Genomic DNA, 20958 nt, shown 5'->3' with positions numbered 1-20958 from the left:
CCGGCGCCTCCCTCCCGGCGGCGCGCCCCCCTCGCCGGGTCCCGGGCGAGGCGGGGCCCGCACTGCAGAGATGACTGGGGGATGAGTGTGCGCGCGTGTGCGTGCTCGCGTGTGTGTACGTGTGGCACCGGAGAGGATAAGCGTGCCTCTGCCTGTGGACGTGTATGCGCGCCCAAGTGTGTGTCCTGTGTGCGTGAGGGGTTGTAATTCCTGGCCAGCGGTCGGTGCACCTGTTTCTGGTTGTGTTTGTGAGGGTGCAAGTATGTGTGTCTCTGTTCACGTGTGTGTGTGTGTCTCTGAATGGACTTGGGTGTTGGATGAGTGATTTGAGGGCGTCTGAGTGTGCGTATCTGGGTGTGAGTGTAACGGGGTGTGTCTGTTTTTAATGCGTGTCAAGTGTACAGAGATCTGTATTATGTAGGTGTCTGTGTCCTGAGGATGGGACACAGAAGGGATTAGGTTTAGGACCCACCCTACCCTGCTAGGAGCCCTGATGGCCCAGTGGTTAAGAGCTTGGCTGCTAAGCAGAAGGTCGGCAGTTTAAACCCACCAACTGCTCCTTGGAGACCCTATGCGGAAGGTCTACTCTGTCCTATAGGGTCGCTATGAGTTGGAATCGATTCGAAGGCAAGTGGTTTGTTCTCTGCCCAGGTATGCCCTCATTAACATAACAAAAGAAACCCCCTATTTCCAAACAGTCACGTTTACAGGAAGTGGGGCTAGGACTTCAACACATATTTTGAGGGGACATAATTCAATCCATAACAAGGTGTGCGTGAATGTATCTGCGTGTGAATGAGCACAGATGTTTGTGTACAAGGATGCAATTGTACAGGTGTTACTGTGTGTGTAAGTAAATATTCGTGTGCAAGTATCTGTGTTTTGCCAGTGGATATGTGGATGTGCATATCGTGTGCATCTAAATGTATTCGCACCTGTGTTTTTAATGTGTGCCGAGTGTACAAGGATCTGTATTATGTAAGTTTCAGTCTTGAGGATGGGCATGGAGGGTGTGTGTAGGTGTGTGTGAGAATAAATTTGGGTGGTGAATGAGTGTATTTGAGGGCATCTGCGTGTGCATATCTGGGTGTGAAGGTAATGGTGTGTGTGTGTGGAAGTAGATATTCATATGCAAGTACCTGTGTTTTGCCAGTGGATATATGAGTGTGCATCTAAATGTATTTGTGTGTTGTGTGAGAGTGTAATTCATGCACGTGTCCATGAAGAACACACAATGAGCGTGTGTGTATTTATAAAGGAGTGAGACTACTTGTGTCCATGAGTGTGACTGTGCGGCTGTTACTGGGTAAATTTGTAAATGCCTGTGTGTGCATTTGTGATGCCTGCAGTATTTGTGTGTGGAGCTCTGGCTGTGTGTAGGTGGGAATGTACTTGTGTCTAAGTGCATTTGTATAGGAGTATATGAGTGTGGCGGTGTGACTACGGTTGTGTGTGCGTGTGTAACAATTTCTGAATGCAATTTTGTGCATAAATATGTGTTTACATGTGAGTGTATCTGTGGATGTTGCATTTGACTATATAGTGTGAGCCTGAGTGTATTTCAACCATAGAAGTGTATATACGTGTGTAAGAAGATCTACTTCTGAATGCATTTGTGAGAGAGTGAGTGTGCATACTTATCTAAGAATTGTGTATTAGAGTGAGTAGATGTATTTGTGTGTGGTATATGAGTCTGATGGTGTCTGTCGGAATGGGGGTGTGTCTTACTTTCTTAGGGCTGCCGTAACAAAATACCACAAGCCCATGACTTTAAAGAACAGAAACGTATTGTCTTACAGTCCTGGAAGCTAAAAGTCCAAATTGAGGTCCTTCTGGGAGCCTGTCTCCTAGTTTTTGGTGTCTGCTGGCAATCCTTGGCGTTCCTTTGCTTGTAGACGAGTCCTCATATGGCTTCTGTCTTCTCCCTTGAGTGTGTCTCTTCTTCTCTTTTTCATAAGATACCACTTAGAAGTGACTGTGTTCAGGACCCACCCTGCCCTGGTATGACCTCATTAACATAGCAAAAGAAAATCCCTATTTCACATACAGGTACAGGGTTTAGGACTTCAACACATACTTTGGGGGGATACCATTCAATCCATAATAGGGTAAGTGTGAATGTATTTGTGTGTGTGTGAGTGCAGGTGTTTGTGTACATGGGTGCCCTTGTACAGGTGTTCTGGGGTGTATTTGTAAATGTCTGAGCCCCTGTTTTTAGATATTTGTTTCGTATTTGTGCACCTCATTGCTTTTTGGTGTGTCAAAACATCTGCTCTGTGCCCTTTGGCTGTGTGTAATTGTGAATGTACAAGTGTTTGTGTGTCTATGAGTGTTTGTGGGTCTGTATGTCTGGGTGTGCAGATCTGGGTGTCATTGTGTGTGTATAATAAGTGTACATGTATGTATGGGTTTGTGTGTTATCTGCTTATGTGTGTGCTGACATGTTGTATCTGTTTCTGAGTGTATTTCTGTGTGTGAAGCTGGCGTTTACGCCTCTGTGTATTTGTGGTTATCGGCCTTAGGAAAAATACAACCAAAATGCTTCTCAGAAGCCCGGATAGCGAGACTTCAACTCTCTTGCTTTGGACATGTCTTCAGGAAAGACCACTCGCTAGAAAAGGACATCATGGTTGGTAGAGCGTCAGCAAAAATAAGGGAAACCCTCCATGAGATGAATTGACACAATCGCCACCACAGTGGACTCAAACATACCAGCAGTCATGAGGATGGCGCAGACCAGGCAATGTTTTGTTCTGTTGTTCATAAGGTCACTGTAAGTCGGAGCCAACTTGATGCCAACTAAGAACCATAGCGTGCATCTGTGTGTGCACACAAGTGTGGCACGTGCAGACGAGTGCGTGTGCGCATGTTGCAGTGTGATGGATCACTTTTGTGTGGGCTTTCTAGCCACGGTCTTGTAACTCCTACCCAAATGATTAGGCGGGACTGTGTAGATATGGTAATTGTGGCCCACCAAAGGGATTGGTCAGCTTTGCCCATCCCACTGGGCTTGAGGTGAGCCATCCCAGAGGCGGGAAAGAGAAGATCCCACCACCACCAAGGAAGAACAGCCAGGAGTCAGCATGTCCTTTGAACCCAGGATCCCCGCGCTGAGAAGCTCCTGGACCCAGGAGACAGAGAACAAGCTGTAACCCTGAAGATGGGGAGAAGTGGAGGCAGGAGTGACCCGGCAGCAGAGACCTAGCAGCAGAGACTCGGCAGCATGAGACAGCGTGGTGGGCTTCCCAGCCCACGGAGGGAGAAATCTGAGTGCCTTTGGGTAGAAGCTGAGGGCCAGGGAGAGGCGTGCCTGCAAGCACAGCTGGGGAGAGGCTGTCCTGATGGCAGAACTGTATCCTGAGTGTTCCTGAGCCTGAACTGTAACTGTTACTTCCCTAATAAACTCCATAATCATGAGTATTGTCTGTGAGTTCTGTGTCGCCATTGCAATGAATTATCGAACCCAGCAGAGAAGTAGAGAGTGCCGTGGGAGGAACGGTTGGTATCAGAATTAGCAAAGATGGCGGAGAGAGGAGGCATGTCTGTCCGCCACCTCATAGGAATCAGCTTGGGCTGTGGATCTTGATTCTCCTTCCCCCTTGCGAAGTTAGAGGAGGTCAGACACTGCCCCCATGCCATTTTTACATGTGTGTATCTGTTTTCTGAATGTAAATTGACTGTCTGAATGTATCTCTTTATACGTGAGTGCACTTACGAATGTCAGGTGTGAGTATATGAATGTGGCTGCGTGTGCATCTCTACAAGTGTGAGCGTGTATGTTTTGAATGGCTTTGTGAGTATGCAAGTGTGAGTGTTTGTGTGCATCTAGATATGTTAGTGCTTCATATATGAGTGAAGCTGGATGGGTGTCTGTCCAAGGGGATGGGGGTGCAAATTTGTACATTTACAACTACAAGGGGAGTTCAAGCTACACACACACACACACACACACACACACACACACGCACACACGCTGCAGATAGTGGTTTTGAAGTGCTGTGAGACCAAAGAGGACCACATCGAGGAAGGCCCCTGAGACGCCCCAACCCCGGAAGGCTGTCCTTGAGCGCGCCTTCCTAGGAATTAAGCACACATTGCAGGCATGTGTTTGCGCGATTGTCTCAGTTTGTCCGAGAGTGTGTGTGACCAGGTAGGAATGGGTGCCGCAGAGGAGGGGATCTGGGCGAGGGTCCTCCTGCTGGGATGCGCCCGTGCAGGAGTGGATGTGGCCCAGAAAGGGGCCAGCGTGTTTGCGTTCGAGCGCACGTGTGCATGTGTGTGACACGCGCGCTGCGGCTGCGCCTCAGCCCCCTGCAGGGACTTGGACGAGATTCTTTCCCCACTGGGACTCGGTTTCTCCGTCTGTGGCTGCCAGGGGATCGGGGACTCCTGGCTCGGGGAGGCGTGCCTTGCAGGAAAAACAAGTGCCCACTGCGCCCCGCCCCTCCTGTGAGCGTGGCACGTTCTGCGGCTCACACGCGTGTTTGCTCTTCCTAGGAAAGTTCCCATGACCTTTTTGCACCTCAAGGAAAAACGCTGAGGAAGACGGCGTCTGCCACTCGCAAACGCTCCCAGGATGGGTGGTGGACACGCGGGCACACGCTTCTTCACCCCAGGAGGGGGCCCCGCGGGCTGGCCTGTCCCGGCTGGGAGAGGCTGGGGGCGTCCCGAGGTGTCAGGGCAGGAGCTGGGCACAGTGCCCCAGCCCCGGGGCGTCAGGGGCCTCCTTGGGCCCTGCCCCCACACCAGGCCAACTGGAACACCTGGCTGGGCGAGACGGCCCCACCCACCCACAGTGGCTGGAATCGAGGTCCCACCTGCCCCTGGGGCCCTGTTCTGGAGCCCAGGGAGCTCCAGACACACTGGCTCCTTGTGTGCAGGGGCAACCCCCTCCCACAGTCCCCCTCTGGCGCTCCCCTTGTCCCTGCCTAGGGCCTCCTTCCTCACCTGTGGCCTCCTAACTCATTAGCCAGGCCCTGGTTATTAAGCTGGGGATGGAGATGACTTAGGGGGTTTGTAGGTCAGGGGTTCAGGACGAGGTTTGGGGGCATCTGACCAAAAGGTTGGAGGTTTCAGTCCACTCAGAGGCACCTCTGAAGAAAGGCCTGGTGATCTACTTCTGAAAAATCAGCCGTGGAAAACCCTATGGAGCACAGTTCTACTCTGACACACACCGGGTCACTATGAATGGGAGTTGACTTGACAGCAACATTTTTTTTTTTTAATGAACCCCCAGAAATCACCTGCAAAATTTTCTGTGTGTGCATTTCAGGGATCATACCAGTACCTGTTGCCATAAAGTCGACACCAACTCATGGCTACCCTAGGTGTGTCCGAATAAACTGTGCTCCATATAGGTTTCCTTGGCTGATTTGTCAGCAGTAGATCTCCGGGCCTTTTTTTTTTTGAGGCACTTCTGGGTGGATGTGCAATTCAACCTTTCAGTTAGCAACCAAGCACGTTAACTGTTTGTACTACCCAGGGACTCCTCTGGGATCATACTAACAGGTAGTTTTTGAGTCTGTCATATGCCCAACACAATCTCATTTAATCTTTCCAACAGACCTAGAATAATGAGTATTATCCCCACTTTACCGATAGAAAAACTGAGGCTGAGAGCCCCAAAGTCACACGGCAAGGAGAGCAGAAGGAAGTTCTGAGGCTGCCTGAATCTAGGGTTCATGGGCTTAACCGCTCACTATGCAGCCCTGTCACTCTGAGGCTGGCCCTACCTTCTCTCAACATCTATGACCCACACATGGGGTTAGGTGAGGCCTGTAGTTGGGGAGCATCTCAGAGCAAAGGAAGGTTGAGGTCCCCTCCTTGTACATCCAGCCCATTGCACACTGTAGTCATGGGATATGGGCAGGGCCACTGCTTTGGCCCCCCCACTCCCACAGTGTTACCCCCACCCTGCGGCACCTCTGAAGTTTATTATCAGGGGCCCCAGGAACCTCAGGGAGATGTGCCTAAAACATTCCAAAATAATTTTCAAGAATAATATTGTGCAGCCAAGTGTTGTTCCTATCCTCATGACACTTGCATTTAGCGGCAATGAACAATTATGTGAACGAGGTCATTTCAGCTAGGTATAAAATTGAACCTATGATAAAACAAGGTGAGGAACTAGAGGCAGCTGAAGTGAAGGCTGCTTGAGCCGGGGCAGCAAGGGTAGTGGGCAGAGACTCAAGGATGAAAAGGAGAAGTTGGAGCAGAGCATCCCAGACACAGGGAAATTGGAGGGCAAAGGCATGGTGGTGGGAACAAGCTGGGTCTGTTCAGCTGAAGCGTAATGAGGAACATGGTAGACAATGGTAAAGGGTCTTTTGTCCAATGCTTCTCAGACTCTCTCCAGTGAAGGACCACTTATTTTTTTTCCAACCCGTAAAATGCAATAAAAATGAATTTCTAGAAAGATAAAATTTGAAAAGTACATGCAAAATACAAGCCCAACAATGATAAGAAGAGTTGTTGTTAGCAGCTGTTGAGTCGATCTCCAACTCATGGCAGCTCCATGCACAACAGAACAAAACACTGCCTGGTCCTGCACCATCCCCATGATCGGTTGTGAGTCAGACCACAGTGATCCGTAAGGTTTTCATTGGCTGATTTTCTGAAGTAGCTTGCCAGCCCTTTCTTCCTAGTCTCTCTTAGTCTGGAAGCTCTGCTGAAACCTGTTTGTCATCACAGCAACACGAAAGCTTCCACTGACAGGCAGGTGGTGGCAGCGTATGAAATACATTGGACGGAAACGGAATCTGGGTCTCTCACATGGAAGGTGAGGATTCTAGCACTGAACCACCATTGACTGTGATAAAAAATACTCTGTCAAATAATTATAAAGTCTCTAAACACCTATTATTGTCTGCATCTCTCATCTAGATGGTAACCAGCAGTTTGGGTCCATTGACCACACTTTGAATAGTATTGGTGTAGGGCTTCTTAACCTCAGTACTACTGACATTTTAGGCTGGGTAATTCTTTGTGGTGGGGAGCTTTCCTGTGCATTGTAGGGTGTTAAGCAGAGTCCCTGGCTTCTACCCACTAGATGCCAGTAGCACCCCCCCAACACCAGTTGTGACCACCAAATACTTCTTGCCAGGAAACATGGTTTTGTTAATTAGAATCCACCCCCCACCCCCCGCCCAGGGTGAGTTCTAATCTAATCACTTCTGGGTTATAAAAGGAGCAGATTATTGGTGAGTGTCATCTGGGGTCTTAAAAGCTATCAAGCAGCCATCTAAGATGTATCAATTGGTCCCAACCCACCTGGAGTAAAGGAAAATGAAGAACACCAAAGACACAAGGAAAGTATTAGCCCAAGAGACAGAAAGGGCCACATACACCAGAGACTTCATCAGCCTTAGAGCAGAAGAACTAGATGGTGCCCAGCTACCACCAATGACTGCCCTGACAGGGAACACAACAGAAAGTCCCTGACAGAGCAGGAGAAAAGTGGGATGCAGAACTCAAATTCTAGTAAAAAGACCAGACTTAATGGTTTGATTGAGACTGGAGGGACCCCAGAAGACATGGCCAACTGACTCTCTGTTGGCCCAAAACTAAAACCATTCCCGAGACCAACTCTTCAGACAAAGATTACACTGGACTATGGGGCATAAAATGATACTCGTGAAGAGTGTGTTTCTTAGCTCAAGTGGATACATGAGACTTAATGGGCAGCTCCTATCCGGAGGCAAGATGAGAAGGCAGAGAGGATCAGGAGCTGGTTGAATGGACACGGGAAATCTGGGGTGGAAGGGAGGGGTATGCTGTCACAGTATAGGGAGAACAACTAGGGTCACATAACAGTGTATGTACAAATTTTTGTATGAGAGGACTTTTAGTTCCCAGCTGGGAACCATGAAGCCAGGCTTGGAAGTGTGGTCCAGAAAGACCCATGCGTGTCTGTGGGCTTTCGGGCTGCCTGGAGGGACCTGCTTTCTCCAAGACAACCCTACTGGTGCCAGTGACTCACAGAGCACACGGCCAATTCCAGGGTGGTGTCCTTGGGGCTAGAACAAAGGGAGCTAGAACTAACAGGATTTGCTGACTGATTGGGATGGGAGGCAAGGAGAGGAAGGGAGGAGTTTTGGAAGCTGCCCAGATCTCTGCCTTTTGCAACCAAGTAGACGGTATTGCTGTTTGTCGAGATGGGGACACAAGATGAGGGGCCAGGTTGGGTGAGGGAGGGGAAGCTCATGGGTTTCATTTTGGACAGGTTGATTTTCAGGTCCTTGGGTGACATCAAGGAGACTTAACCCATTGTTGTCGAGTCAATTCCAACTCATAGCAACTCTATATGACAGAGTAGAACAGCCCCATATGGTTTCCTAGGCTGTAATCTTTACAGAAGCAGATTGCCAGGTCTTTCCTCCCTCGGAGTCGCTGGCAGGTTTGAACTGCCAGCATCTTGGTTAGCAGCCAAGTGCTTAACCACAGTGCCACCAGGGTTTCTCAAGGAGACTTGTGATGAACATATACAAAACAAAACATACGCCATCTCAACAATTTCTCCATGTACAATTCAGTGACGTTGATTACATTCTTCAAGTAGTGCAACCATTCTTGCTATTTTTTCCAAATCATTCCACCACCATTGACATAAACTCACTGGCCCCTAAACAAAAACTCTCCTTTCCCCCTTCCTCTTGCCCCTGGTAACGGCTAATAATCCTTGGTTTCTATATATTTGCTTATTTCATGTAAGCGAGATCATACAGTATTTGTCCTTTTAAGACTGACTTATTTCACTCAGCATGACGTTTTCAAGGTTCATCCATGTTGTGGCATGTTTCAGCACTTCCTTTCTCCTTATGACTGCATAATAGTCCATTGTGTGTATAGACCGTATTTTGTTTATCCATTCATCTGTTGATGGATATTTCAGTTGTTTCCACCTTTTGGCCATTGTGAAAAGTGCAGAGATGAACACTGGTGTACAGGTTTCTGTTCTGGAAGTCCATAATCTTTTACCTGTCAGGATAAGTAATATCCCCTGTGCCCCCACGATCTCCAAAAGGGATCCCTAAAGGGGCAACTTGGCCCCTTTCTTCTCTCACGCAAAAGCATAATGAGACACACAAATAAATGCTAAACAAATATCCACAAGTACATACTAGGGACGTTTACAAATACACCACATCATACCCACTCATTTGCACTCATGCACACTATTAGGGATCAAAGTGTGTTCCTGCCCCCCTATTTTGGAATCCTAACTCCTATGCCTGTGGGTGTGATCCTATTTGGAAATAGGATTTTCTCCGTTGTGTTAATTAGATCATACCTGAGTAGGATGGATTCTAAATCTAGTATCTCCTGAGTTATAAAAAGAGCAGATTAGACACAGAGGCATGCGCACACAGGGAAAGACAGATGCCCTGTGAGGATTGTCTACAAGCCAAGGAACCAAGGAATGCCCAGGACTATCTACAAGGAAGGAATCAACATGATTGAGACCCTGAATGGAACTTTTAGCCTCCTGAACTGTGAGACAAGGTGGTGCTTGTGTTACAGCAGTACTTAGGAAACTAAGACACACACGCACTCACACTTACAAATACAATCACACACATACTCCCTACTGATGATGGTTAAGGGAGAGAGAGTATCTCAAGCGCACCCTCTGTCATTCACATGTCCTTGGTGGGAAGAAATTTTCTGGCTCCTTCTTTCTTCCTTTCCCTCCTTTAGTGGAAGGAGGAGAAGATAGAAGAATTAATGCATTTGAATTGTGGTGTTGGCAAAGAATATTGGCTATACTGTGGACTTCCAGAAGTACGAAAAAATCAGTCTTAGAAGAGATACAACCAGAAGTGAGGATGGGGAGACTTTGTCTTGCTTACTTTGGACATGTCGTCAGGAAAGGTCAATAGCTAGAAAAGGACATCATGGCTGGTAAAGTAGAGGGTCATCAAAAATGAAGAAAACCCTCAAACATACTGTCTTAGCTATCTAGTGCTGCTATAACAGAAATACCATGAGTGGATGGCTTTAACAAACAGAAATTTATTCTCTCAGTTTAGGAGGCTAGAAGTCCAAATTCAGGGCACCAGCTCCAGGGGAAGGCTTTCTGTCTCTGTCGGCTCTGAGGGAATGTCCTTGTCATCAATCTTCCCCTGGTCTAGGAGCTTCTCAGCACAGGGACCCCAGGTCCAAAGGATGCACTCTGGTCTGCCCTTTTGGCTCTCTGAGCAGCACCATGGCAGTCGGCAAGAACAAGCGCCTTACAAAAGGTGGCAAAAAAGGAGCCAAGAAGATAGTGGTTGATCCATTTTCTAAGAAACATTGGTATGATGTGAAAGCACCAGCTATGTTCAATATAAGAAATATTGAGAAAACACTAGTCACAAGGACTCAAGGAACAAAAATTGCATCTGCAGGCCTCAAGGGTCATGTTTTTGAAGCAAGCCTGGCTGATCTGCAGAACGATGAAGTTGCATTTAGAAAATTCAAGCTAATTACTGAGGAGGTTCAGGGCAAAAACTTCTTGACCAACTTCCATGGCATGGATCTTATCCGTGACAAAATGTGCTCCATGGCTAAAAAAATAGCAGACCATGATTGAAGCTCATGTTGATGTGAAGACTACTAATGGTTATTTGCTTCGTCTGTCCTGTGTTGGTTTTATTAAAAACGCCAACAATCAGATTCAGAAGACCTCTTATGCTAAGCACCAACAGGTCCACGAAATCCAGAAGAAAATGATGGAAATCATGACCTGAGAGGTGCAGACAAATGGAAGAAGTGGTCAATAAATTGATTCCAGACAGTGTTGGGAAAGACACAGAAAAGCATTGCCAATCTGTTTATCCTCTTCATGATGTGTTCGTTAGAAAAGTGAAAATGCTGAAGAAGCCCACGTTTGAACTGGGGAAACTCAGGGAGATTTGTGGTGAAGGTAGTAGTTCTGGAAAAGCTACCAGAGATGAGACAAGTGCTAAAGTTGAAGGAGCTGATAGCTATAAGCCACCAGTTCAAGAATCTGTTTAAAATTCAGATGTTTAAAAGATCTTATTTGTAAAAAAAACAAAGGACGTGCTCTGCTCTGGGCTCTTCTTTCCCGGTGATAAGAGGTCCCTTTCCTCTCTGCTCAATTCTCTCTTTTATATCTCAAAAGAGATTGACTCAAGATACAACCTAATCCTGTAGATTGAGTCCTGTCTCATCAACATAACTGCCTCTAATCCTGCCTTATTAACGTTCTAGAGATTAGGATTTACGGCACATCGGATAATCACATCAGATCACAAAATTGTGGACAACCACACAATACTGGAAATCACGGCCTAGCTAAGTTGACACACACTTTGGGGGAACACACACAATTCAGTCCATAACACATACCAACGATTATGAAGGTGGTGCAGGACTAGGCAACGTTTTGTTCTGTTATACATGGGGTAGCCATGAGTCGGAGCTGACTCACCAGCAAGTAAAAACACCAATGATGGGAGAAGGTCTTGGGCAAATAGAATAAGGTAGTGATTTAGCAAGGAATGAAAAACAAAGATCAAGGTTATTATGGGAGTAAGAGGGCAGAAAGAAGGGGGCTCAGTCTGCTCACCTGATAATCAGCAAAGCCTGAAAGGATCCAAGAGAAACCCAAATGAATGTGTTGTATGATTCTTTGAATTCATTGTACCACTGGCCCTTGCCAACCCCATGGGCATAGCTAAAGGATACATGGGAGAAAGCAAAGCGAACATTGAGGTTTCACTAGGGCTAAAAATGCCTCATGAATTCCACTCCTAGGTATTTACACAAGGGAATTGTAAGCAGAAACACAGATACTTGTACACCAATGTTCACTGCAGCACTATTCACAATAGCCGAGATGTGGAAACAGCTTAAATGTCCATCAACAGAGGAATGGACAAACACAATGTGGTCTATCCATACAATGGAATATTATTCAGTCAAAAACAGAAATGAAGTCCTGGTACAGCTACAGCGTGGATAAACCTTGAAAACACCATGCTGAGAGAAATAAGCCAGACACAAAAGGATAAATATTGCATGACCCCACTAACATGAAATATCTAGGATAAGCAAGTGTATAGAGACCGAAGTTTATTAGTGGTTCCAGGGATGGATTGGAGGGAGTGGGAAAGGCAGACACAACTCTTAGGAGACACCGAGCTTCTGTTAAGGGTGATGGAAAAACTTGGAAACAGTTAAGGGTGATGGTGGAACAATACGATGAATGTAACTAATGTCACTGAATTGGACATGTGAAGAAAGTCGAAATGGCAAGTGTTTTGTTACATATATATTTGTTGTTGTTGCTAGGTGACTCGAGTTGATCTCAACTCATGGTAACCCCATGCGTGGCGGAGTAGAAGAAGCCCTGGTCGCGCAGTGATTGGCTGCTAACCGAAAGGTTTGGTGGTTTGAACCCACCGGCTGCTCCTGGGGGAGAAAGCTGTGGCAGTCGGCTTCCATAAAGATTTACAGTCTTGGAAATTTACAGCCTGCCAGTTCTACTCTGTCCTATAGGGTAGCTAGGAGTTAGAATGGACTGGACACCAATGGGTTTGGTTTTATTGTTTTGTTTTGTGGTTCATCTTTAAGGGAAGAGAGTCCCAGGTTTTTCTCTCACGGAGTTGATGGGTAGGTTCAAACCGCCAACCTTTCAGTTAGTAGCCATGCCCTTTCGGTTAGCAGCCAAGCCCTTAACCGTTGCACCACAAAAAAATATTCAGAAGTATTTTTTTTTAAAAAAAAGAGATGAAGTACTGATACATGCTACAACATGGATGAATTTTTAAGAACAGTATGCTAGGTGAAAGAATTGATAAACGGAGAACATGTTGAAGTTGGATGAATTTTTAAGAACAGTATGCTAGGTGAAAGAATTGATAAACGGAGAACATGTTGAGGTTGTCAAGGATTTCTTTTTACCAGGATCCACAATCAACGTCCATGAAAGCAGCAGTCAAGATATCAAATGATGTATTGTATTGGGCAAATCTGCTTCAAAAGACCTCTTTAAAGTGTTAAAAGCAAAGATGTCACTTTGAGGACTAAGGTGAGCCTGGCCCAAGCCATGGTGCTTTCAATTATCTCATATGCATGCAAAAGCTGGACAATGAATAAGGAAGACCAAGGAAGAATTGATGCATTTGAATTATGGTGTTGGCGAAGAATGTTGAATATACAATGAACTGTCAGAAGAACGAACAAATCTGTCTTGGAAGAAATACAGCCAGAAGGCTCCTTAGAAGGGAGGACGGAGAGACTCCCACTCACGTACTTCGGACATGTTATCAGGAGGGACCAGTCCCTGGAGAAGGACATCATGCTTGGTAAAGAAGAGGGTCAGTGAAAAAGAGGACAACCCTCAACAAGATGGATTGACACAGTGGCTGCAACAATGGGCTCAGGCATAATAACGACAGTGAGGTGGTGCAGGTCTGGAGCTCAGAGTCATGGTCAAGGTCGTGGTCAGCGCTGGGGATGCACATGTCGGGTCAGAGAAGTTGAAGCCACGTAGAGGGGAAGAAGTCACCTGAGAACAGAGACCCGAGTGTTTGAGGAAGTGGGACCAAGGGGAAAGAGGGGTCTCTGGGCTTCCAGAGAGGGAGGGGGAAAAAGCAAGGGGAGGAAGGGCTGGAGATGTCGGTCACCAGCGTTAAGAGCTGGCCTGGGGCACTCGTGAGATAAGCAGGGAGCAGTCACAATAGGTCCAGGCACAGAGAGTTCGGTAGTGACCTTGGGGAAAGCAGTTCCACCAGGATGTGTGTGGGGAGGCACTAGGGAGGGAGGCAGATTAAGAAATAAGAGAGAGCTGCAATGTGGGTGAACCTTGAGAATGCTATGCCGAGTGAAATAAGTCAGTTGCAAAAAGACAAATAGTGTCTGATCCCACTTATACGAAGTAACTAGAGTAGGCAAGTGTAATAGAGATCAAAGTTCATTAGTGCTCATCAGGGCAGGTGGGCGGGCAGGGGAGAGGAAGACACAATGCTTAGGGGACCCCGAGCTTCTGTTAAGGGTAATGGAAAAATTCAGGAACAGTTAACGGTGATGGTTGAACAAGATGAACATATTTAATGTCATTGAACTATACGTGTGAAGATTGTTGAAATGGCAAATGTTTTGTTACTTATAGATTCACCACAATTTAAAAAAAAAAGTGACATGAGGAAGTGGAAACTTCACCTCAAATCTCCCCTCTGGAACCTCTCTGTATCTTCACCCACATTTCCTCTACTCCAGCTTGTGGTTGTTTTCCATCTCCCGTTGTTCCCCAAAACTCAATCCCTGCTGGGAAGCTGTAGAATATTCTAGATGAAAGGAACCTCAAATATCAGCTAGTCCAACCCTTCACCAGGAGCTCAAAGGAGCCCTCTCCACAGCATTTCTGCCCCCTCTTATCCATCCTGTCCTTGATTCTTTCCAAGAACAGGAAGCTCTCTACTGAGAGAAGCAGGCTTTTCTAACTCTGTTGTTATTGTTACCTACCATCGAGTTGTCCCTGACTCATAGTGACCGCGTGCACAACTGAATGAAACATTGCCCGGTCCTGTGCCATTCCCATAATCGGTTGCTGATTGGATAGTTGGGATCCAAAGTGTTTTCATTGGCTGAATTTCGGAAGTAGATCGCCAGGCCTTTCCTCCTAGTCGTTCTTAGTCAGGAAGCTCCGCTGAAACCTGTTCAGCATCACAGTAATGAGCAAGCCTCCACTGACAGACAGGTGGTGGCTGTGCATGAGGCGCACTGGCCAGGAATGAAACCTGAGTCTCCAGCGTTCAGTCAACCATTGAACCACAAGCACCCCCAGTAATTCATGTAATAAGTGCTCAATTCACGTTTACAGACTCTGTTTCCCTGCTGTCCTGGTAGTTTTGTTTTCTTTTTTTAATATATCATAACACATTTTATACAGAAACAAACATGAGAATTCAACTGTCTTCTTATAAGACAAACATGAAAGAGATTTGCAAACACGTAAAACAATGCCACCCTTCTCACTACAATTTTTTTTTTTGCTTTGGGAAAGATAGCTATTTTGATTTAAAAATTATGCCATTTATGTTAATATATACTGAACTCATCAATGTTGTTTTTAATTAATTCGTAATTTTTAGTTTCTCAGTTTTAACTTCTAGTACGGCAAATATTAATAGATAAAACCCACATGAGCAAAGGCTCTTTGGGGTCCTCCATGGTGTTTAAGGGTGTAAAGGAGCTCCACCACCCATCTGTCACTTTGTCCCACTGTGGTGGCTTGCGTGTTGCTGTGATACTGGAAGTTATGCCACTGGTGTTTCAAATAGCAGCAGGGTCACCCATGGTGGACAGGTTTCAGTAGAGCTTCAAGACTATGACAGACTAGAAGAAAAGGCCTAGTCATCTCCTTCCAAAAATAGCCAGTGAAAACCCTATGAATCACAACAGAATATTGCCGAACATAATGCTGGAAGATGAGCCCCCAGGTTGGAAGTCACTCAAAATACACAGTGGCTGCAACAATGGACTCGAGCAGACCACCGATCGTGAAGACGGTGCAGGACTGAGCAACATCTCGTTCTGCTGTACATGGGGTCACCATGAGTCGGAGCCGACTCAACAGTAACTAACAATAACAAAGGGGCTCTGAGACCAAAAGGTTAGAGAACCACTGACCCATATTATATGTCCTGAAGACAATAACATGATGTTCAAGTACACAATCTCTGGATTCAGACTGCCTGGGTTCAAAACTGGCTCTGCCCCTAACTGGCAGTGTGACCACGGGCTTATTTAAACTCTCTAAATTTCAGTTTCCCCATCTATAAAATTAGGGCCTGTTGTGAAGATTAAATCAGAGGCTGTTTAGCAAGTCCCTGGTACACAGTAGGTGCTCATTTAATGCATGCTGTTGGTATTTATTCACCACCCATCCATCAGTTTGTCATACTGTGGTAACTTGCATGTTGCTGTGATGCTGGAAGCTATGCCACACCGGTATTTCCAATACCAGTAGGGTCACACACGGTGGACAGGTTTCAGTGGGGCTTCCAGATTAAGACAGACTAGGAAGAAAGGCCTGGCAATCTACTTCTGAAAATCAGCCAATGAAAACCCTATGGATCGCAGAATATTGTCCAAGACCTTGACTTGTTTACGTTGGATGTGTCATTAGGAAGGACCAATCCCTGGAGAAGGACATCATGCTTCGTAAATTGGAGGGCCAGGGAAGGTGAACCTCAACGAGATGGATTGATACAATGGTCAAAAACGATGGACTCAAACATACCAATGATCGTGAAGATGGCACAGGACCGGGCAACATTTTGTTGTGTTATATGAAAGGTCCACATGAATCAGAGTCCATTTGATGGCAACTAACAATGACAACATTTCTATTTCTTAAAATATTAACAAAACATCAGATTTTAAAAATTAATCAAGCCACTAATTAACTGAATTTGAATAATTAATCGTTCCCCTTCAAAAAGAAAAAGCCATTTCATTCTGGTGTATTTAGGATGACAAAGTATTCTGCTATCATCTTATCCTTTATAATCCAGGTTTGGGGAAAGATCTGGCAAGTTGATTCGAGAATATGTTTGGAAGGCACAATGGTTTGGTTTTTTTATTTATTATAAGAATAAATAAACATTACTAGAAAGGAACAGGAAAATCAAAAACCAAATCAATTCTGATTCATGGGGACCCCGTGTGACAGAGGAGAACTGTCCTATAGGGTTTTCTGGGCTGAAAGCTTTACGGGAGCAGATCACCTGGCCTTTCTTTCACTGCACTGCTGAGTGGGTTCAAACTGCCAACCTTTCCATCAGTAAACCCCCTGCTGTTGAGTCGATTCCAACTCATAGTGACCCCATAGGGTTTCCAAGGCTATAAATCTCTATGGAAGCAGACTGCCACGTCTTTCTCCTGCAGAGCTGCTGGGGGTTTCGAACTGCTGACCTTTCTGTTAGCAGTTGATCACTTTAACCACTGTGCCACCAGTCAAGCACAAACTGCTTGCACCATGCAGGGACTTTTTACTTAAAGTGAACAGCAGAGAATAGGATTGTTGCAAGGATGAAATGAAGAAGCAAACATAAAACACTTAGAATGGAGCCTGGTACATAGTATCACTGTATGAATGCAAACTGTTACCATATTTTGGAACACATCAGCAGATATTGTAAACCGTGATTCCATCTGGTGTTTTTAAATGTTCTGTAAAATAAGGCTTTTCATCCCCTGCTGGGGGGAGTATAAGGAGCCCTGGTGGTGCAGTGGTTAAGTGCTCGCTGCTAACCGAAGGGTCGGTGGTTCGAACCCCATCCATCTGCTCTGCAGGAGAAAGATGTGGCAGTCTGCTTCCCTAAAGATTTACAGCCTTGGAAACCCTATGGAACAGTTCTACTCTGTCCTATAGGGTTGCTAGGAGTTGGAATCAACTCGATGGCAGTGGGTTTGGTTTTTTGGGGTTTGGGGGAAGTGTAAACTGATACCACTTCCGTGGGGGCAAAAAACTAAGTTTGGCTTTTTGTCTCTGGTTTTTGAAAGTAGCCCGAGCAGTTAAGGTGTTCTTTGTCTTTCTAAAGCAGCCAGGCCAAACTTAAACCAAACCCACCGCTCTTGAGTTGATTACAACTCATAGCGACCCTACATGGCAGAATAGAACTGCCCCATAGGATTTCCAAAGCTGTAATCTTTACAGAAGCGGATTGCTGCATCTTTCCCCTGCAGAGCTGCTTGTGGATTCAAACCACCATTCCAAGTTAGCACGACCACTTAACCAATGCATCACCAAGGCTCCTTAGGCCAAACTTAAACAAGTGTGAATAAGTGGGGAGAAACACAGGTCCTGCCCCGGCTACAGACCTCCCAAAGGCAGGGGTGGGGGTAGGGAATGATGCAATCATGCATATTCATTGACTGGATCGACCCTAGCTATACATTTAAGGCTCCAGTCATGCATATTTATCATGGATTGAATTGTGTCTCCCAAAAAATTTGTGTATCAATTTGGCTAGGCCATGATTCCCAGTGTTGTGTGGTTGTCCTCCATTTTGTGATTGTAATGTTACATTAAAGAGGATTAGGGTAGGATCGTAACACCACCCTTACCCAGGTCACATCCCTGATCCTAAGTAAAGCAAGTTTCCCTGCGGTGTGGCCAGCACCACCTTTTATCTCTCAAGAGATAAAAGGAAAGGGAAGCAAGCAGAGAGTTGGGGACCTCATACCAGTAAGAAAGAAGCACCTGGAACAGAGCACGTCCTTTGGACCTGAGGTTCCTGTGCAGAGAAACTGCTAGCCCAGGGGAAGATTAAGGATGACAAGAGAGAAAAGCCTTCCCCTGGAGCTGACGGCCTGAATTTGGACTTATAGCCTACTAGACTATGAGAGATTAATTTCTTTGTTGAAGCTATCCACTTGTGGTATTTCTGTTAAAGCAGCACTAGATGACCGAGACAGAATTTGGTACCAAGAGAGTGGGGTGCTGCTCTAACAGATACCTAAAATGTGGAAGTGGTTTTGAAACTATGAATGGATAGAGCAGTGGCAGCAGCAGAGAACCTGCAACAACAGAGAAGTGGCAGTGGCAGAGAACCTGCAGTGGCAGAGGAGCAGCAGTGGCAGAGAACCAACAGCAGCAGAACCAGGAGACCAGTGCGAGACAGCGCTAGAGCCAACCCTCGGAGCGAGAGAGCTGAGTGCCTGCTTGCAGGAGGCTTCCTGGTGGAGTAGGGTACCTCCGGGCACTTATTGGTGGAGCTACCGAGCTTTGGAATACTTGCCCCAGCAGGGCAGATGCGGGTGTGAGGCCCAAGGGCCAAGAGGCCACAGGAAGCAGAAGCTGAGGAGACAAGGGACACAAGAAGCCAAGCTGCCTCAGTCTCAAAAGGTATGGCCATGACCTCAGGGGTTTCAAAGGGTGGAGCCATGGCCTCTGGTGTTTCTAAGGGCAGAGTTGTCACTCGGATGGACTAGGAGAATGGTGCGCCTAAAGCCAAGGGAGCAGAGTTGCTGTCCCAGTGGGCCTGGAAGGCGGAGCTGAAGCCCAGGGCCGGAGCAGAGTTGCTGTCCCAGTGGGCCTGGAAGGCGGAGCTGAAGCCCAGGGCCGAGGGGCCTCCACTCAGAATCCAGAGACTGTGGCCAATACCTAGAGTCTGGAGGGCAGGGCCATTGTGTAAATTGTCTCAGAGAACAGAGGATTATTTTCAAAGCCTTGAGGGCTAATGTAATGTGTTCTGCTGACTTGCTTGGTGCCTGTTATGCCTTCTTTTCCTCCAGTTTCCCCCATTTGTAATGGAAATGTCTAGCTTGTGCCTGTTCTGCCATTGAACCTTTGGAAACTGATAACTTGTATTCTAGATTTCACAGATGAAGAGGAATTTTTGGATTTTGGACTTGAAGTTAAGACTTGCTGTGACATGATGGGATGAATATGTTTTGCATGTTGCAAGGATGTGATTTTTGAGGGGCCAAAGGATGGAATGTCATGACTGAATTGTGTCTTCCCAAAAATGTGTGTATCAATTTGGCTAGGCCATGATTCCCAGTGTTGTGTGGTTGTCCTCCATTTTGTGATTGTAATTTTACATTAAAGAGGATTAGGGTGGGATTGTAACACCACCTTTACCCAGGTCACATCCCTGCTCCAACGTAAAGGAAGTTTCCCTGGGGTGTGGCCTGCACCACCTTTTATCTCTCAAGAGATAAAAGGAAAGGGAAGCAAGCAGAGAGTTGGGGACCTCATACCACCATGAAAGCAGTGCCAGGAGCAGAGCGGGTCCTTTGGACCTGTGGTTCCTGTGCAGGGAAACTCCTAGTCCAGGGGAAGATTGATGATGACTAGAGAGAGAAAAGCCTTCCCCTGGAGCTGACGGCCTGCATTTGGACTTGTAGCCTACTAGACTATGAGAGATTAATTTCTTTGTTGAAGCTATCCACTTGTGGTATTTCTGTTAAAGCAGCACTAGATGACTGAGACAATATTCATTGAGGTCCCAGGGTCTTGGAGCTCTCTCTTTGGGGCTTCCTGGATGAGTAAGAACATCCATGCACAGGAGAAGATCCTTGGGGACAATGGAAGCCTCAGGCCACCAGAACCTCTCCCAAACCTTGCCTGATGCGTCTGTATGTTTGTATACTTTCTGGTTGTTGCCAGGTGCCATTGAGTTGGTTCTGACTCACAGCAACCCTATGTACAATAGACCGATACACTGCCTCGTCCTGCACCATCCTCACAATCGTTGTTATGCTTGAGCCCATTGTTGCAGCCACTGTGTCAATCTGTCTTGTTGAGGGTCTTCCTCTTTTTCACTGACCCTCTACTTTACCAAGCATGATGTCCTTCTCCAGGGACTGGACTGGCCCCTCCTGATAGCATGTCCAAAGTATGTGAGACAAAGTTTCGTCATCCTCACTTCTAAAGAGGGTTCTGGCTGTACTTCTTCCAAGACAGATTTGTTCGTTTTTCTAGCAGTCTATGATATATTCAATATTCTTCACCAACACTGTAATTCGAAGGTATCAATTCTTCCTCAGTCTTCCTTATCGATTGTGCAGCTTTCACATGCATATGAGGCAGTGGAAAATACCGTGGCTTGGGTCAGGCACAACTTAGTCCTCAAAATGACATCTTTGCTTTTTAACACTTTAAAGAGGCCTTTTGCCACAGATTTGCCAAATGCAACAGATTGTTTGATTTCCTGACCGCTGCTTCCATGGGTGTTGATTGTGGATCCAAGTAAAATGAAATCCTTGACAACTTCAATCTTTTCTCCGTTTATCATGATGTTGGTTATTGGTCCAGTTGTCAGGATTCTTGTTTTCTTTATGTTGCGATGTAATCCATACTGAAGGCTGTAGTCTTTGATCTTCATCAGTAAGTTCTTCAAGCTCCTTCACTTTAAGCAAGCAAGATTGTACCATCTGCATAATGCAGGTTGTTAATGAGTCTTCCTCCAATCCTGACGCCCTGTTCTTCGTATAGCTCAG

General features: G+C 46.2%; 1 protein-coding gene and 1 pseudogene across 1 annotated transcript in view; one reads left to right on the top strand and one right to left on the bottom strand.

Moving 5' to 3' along the window:
• CAMSAP3 (calmodulin regulated spectrin associated protein family member 3) overlaps window positions 1-1005 on the bottom strand; it is a 19604-nt gene extending 18599 nt beyond the window's left edge. The window contains exon 1 of the mRNA XM_004378591.1: window positions 936-1005. Coding sequence (XP_004378648.1) covers window positions 936-1005 — 70 coding nt within the window. The remainder of the gene's footprint in view (window positions 1-935) is intronic.
• A 9199-nt stretch (window positions 1006-10204) lies between these two features.
• Window positions 10205-10995, top strand: LOC101344789 (40S ribosomal protein S3a-like; annotated as a pseudogene).
• Window positions 10996-20958: the final 9963 nt, after the last annotated feature.

The sequence above is a fragment of the Trichechus manatus genome, unplaced genomic scaffold, assembly GCF_000243295.1.
Source record: "Trichechus manatus latirostris isolate Lorelei unplaced genomic scaffold, TriManLat1.0 scaffold00057, whole genome shotgun sequence".
NCBI classification, from domain to species: Eukaryota; Metazoa; Chordata; class Mammalia; order Sirenia; family Trichechidae; genus Trichechus; species Trichechus manatus.
This window is presented reverse-complemented; position numbering and strand designations above follow the sequence as displayed.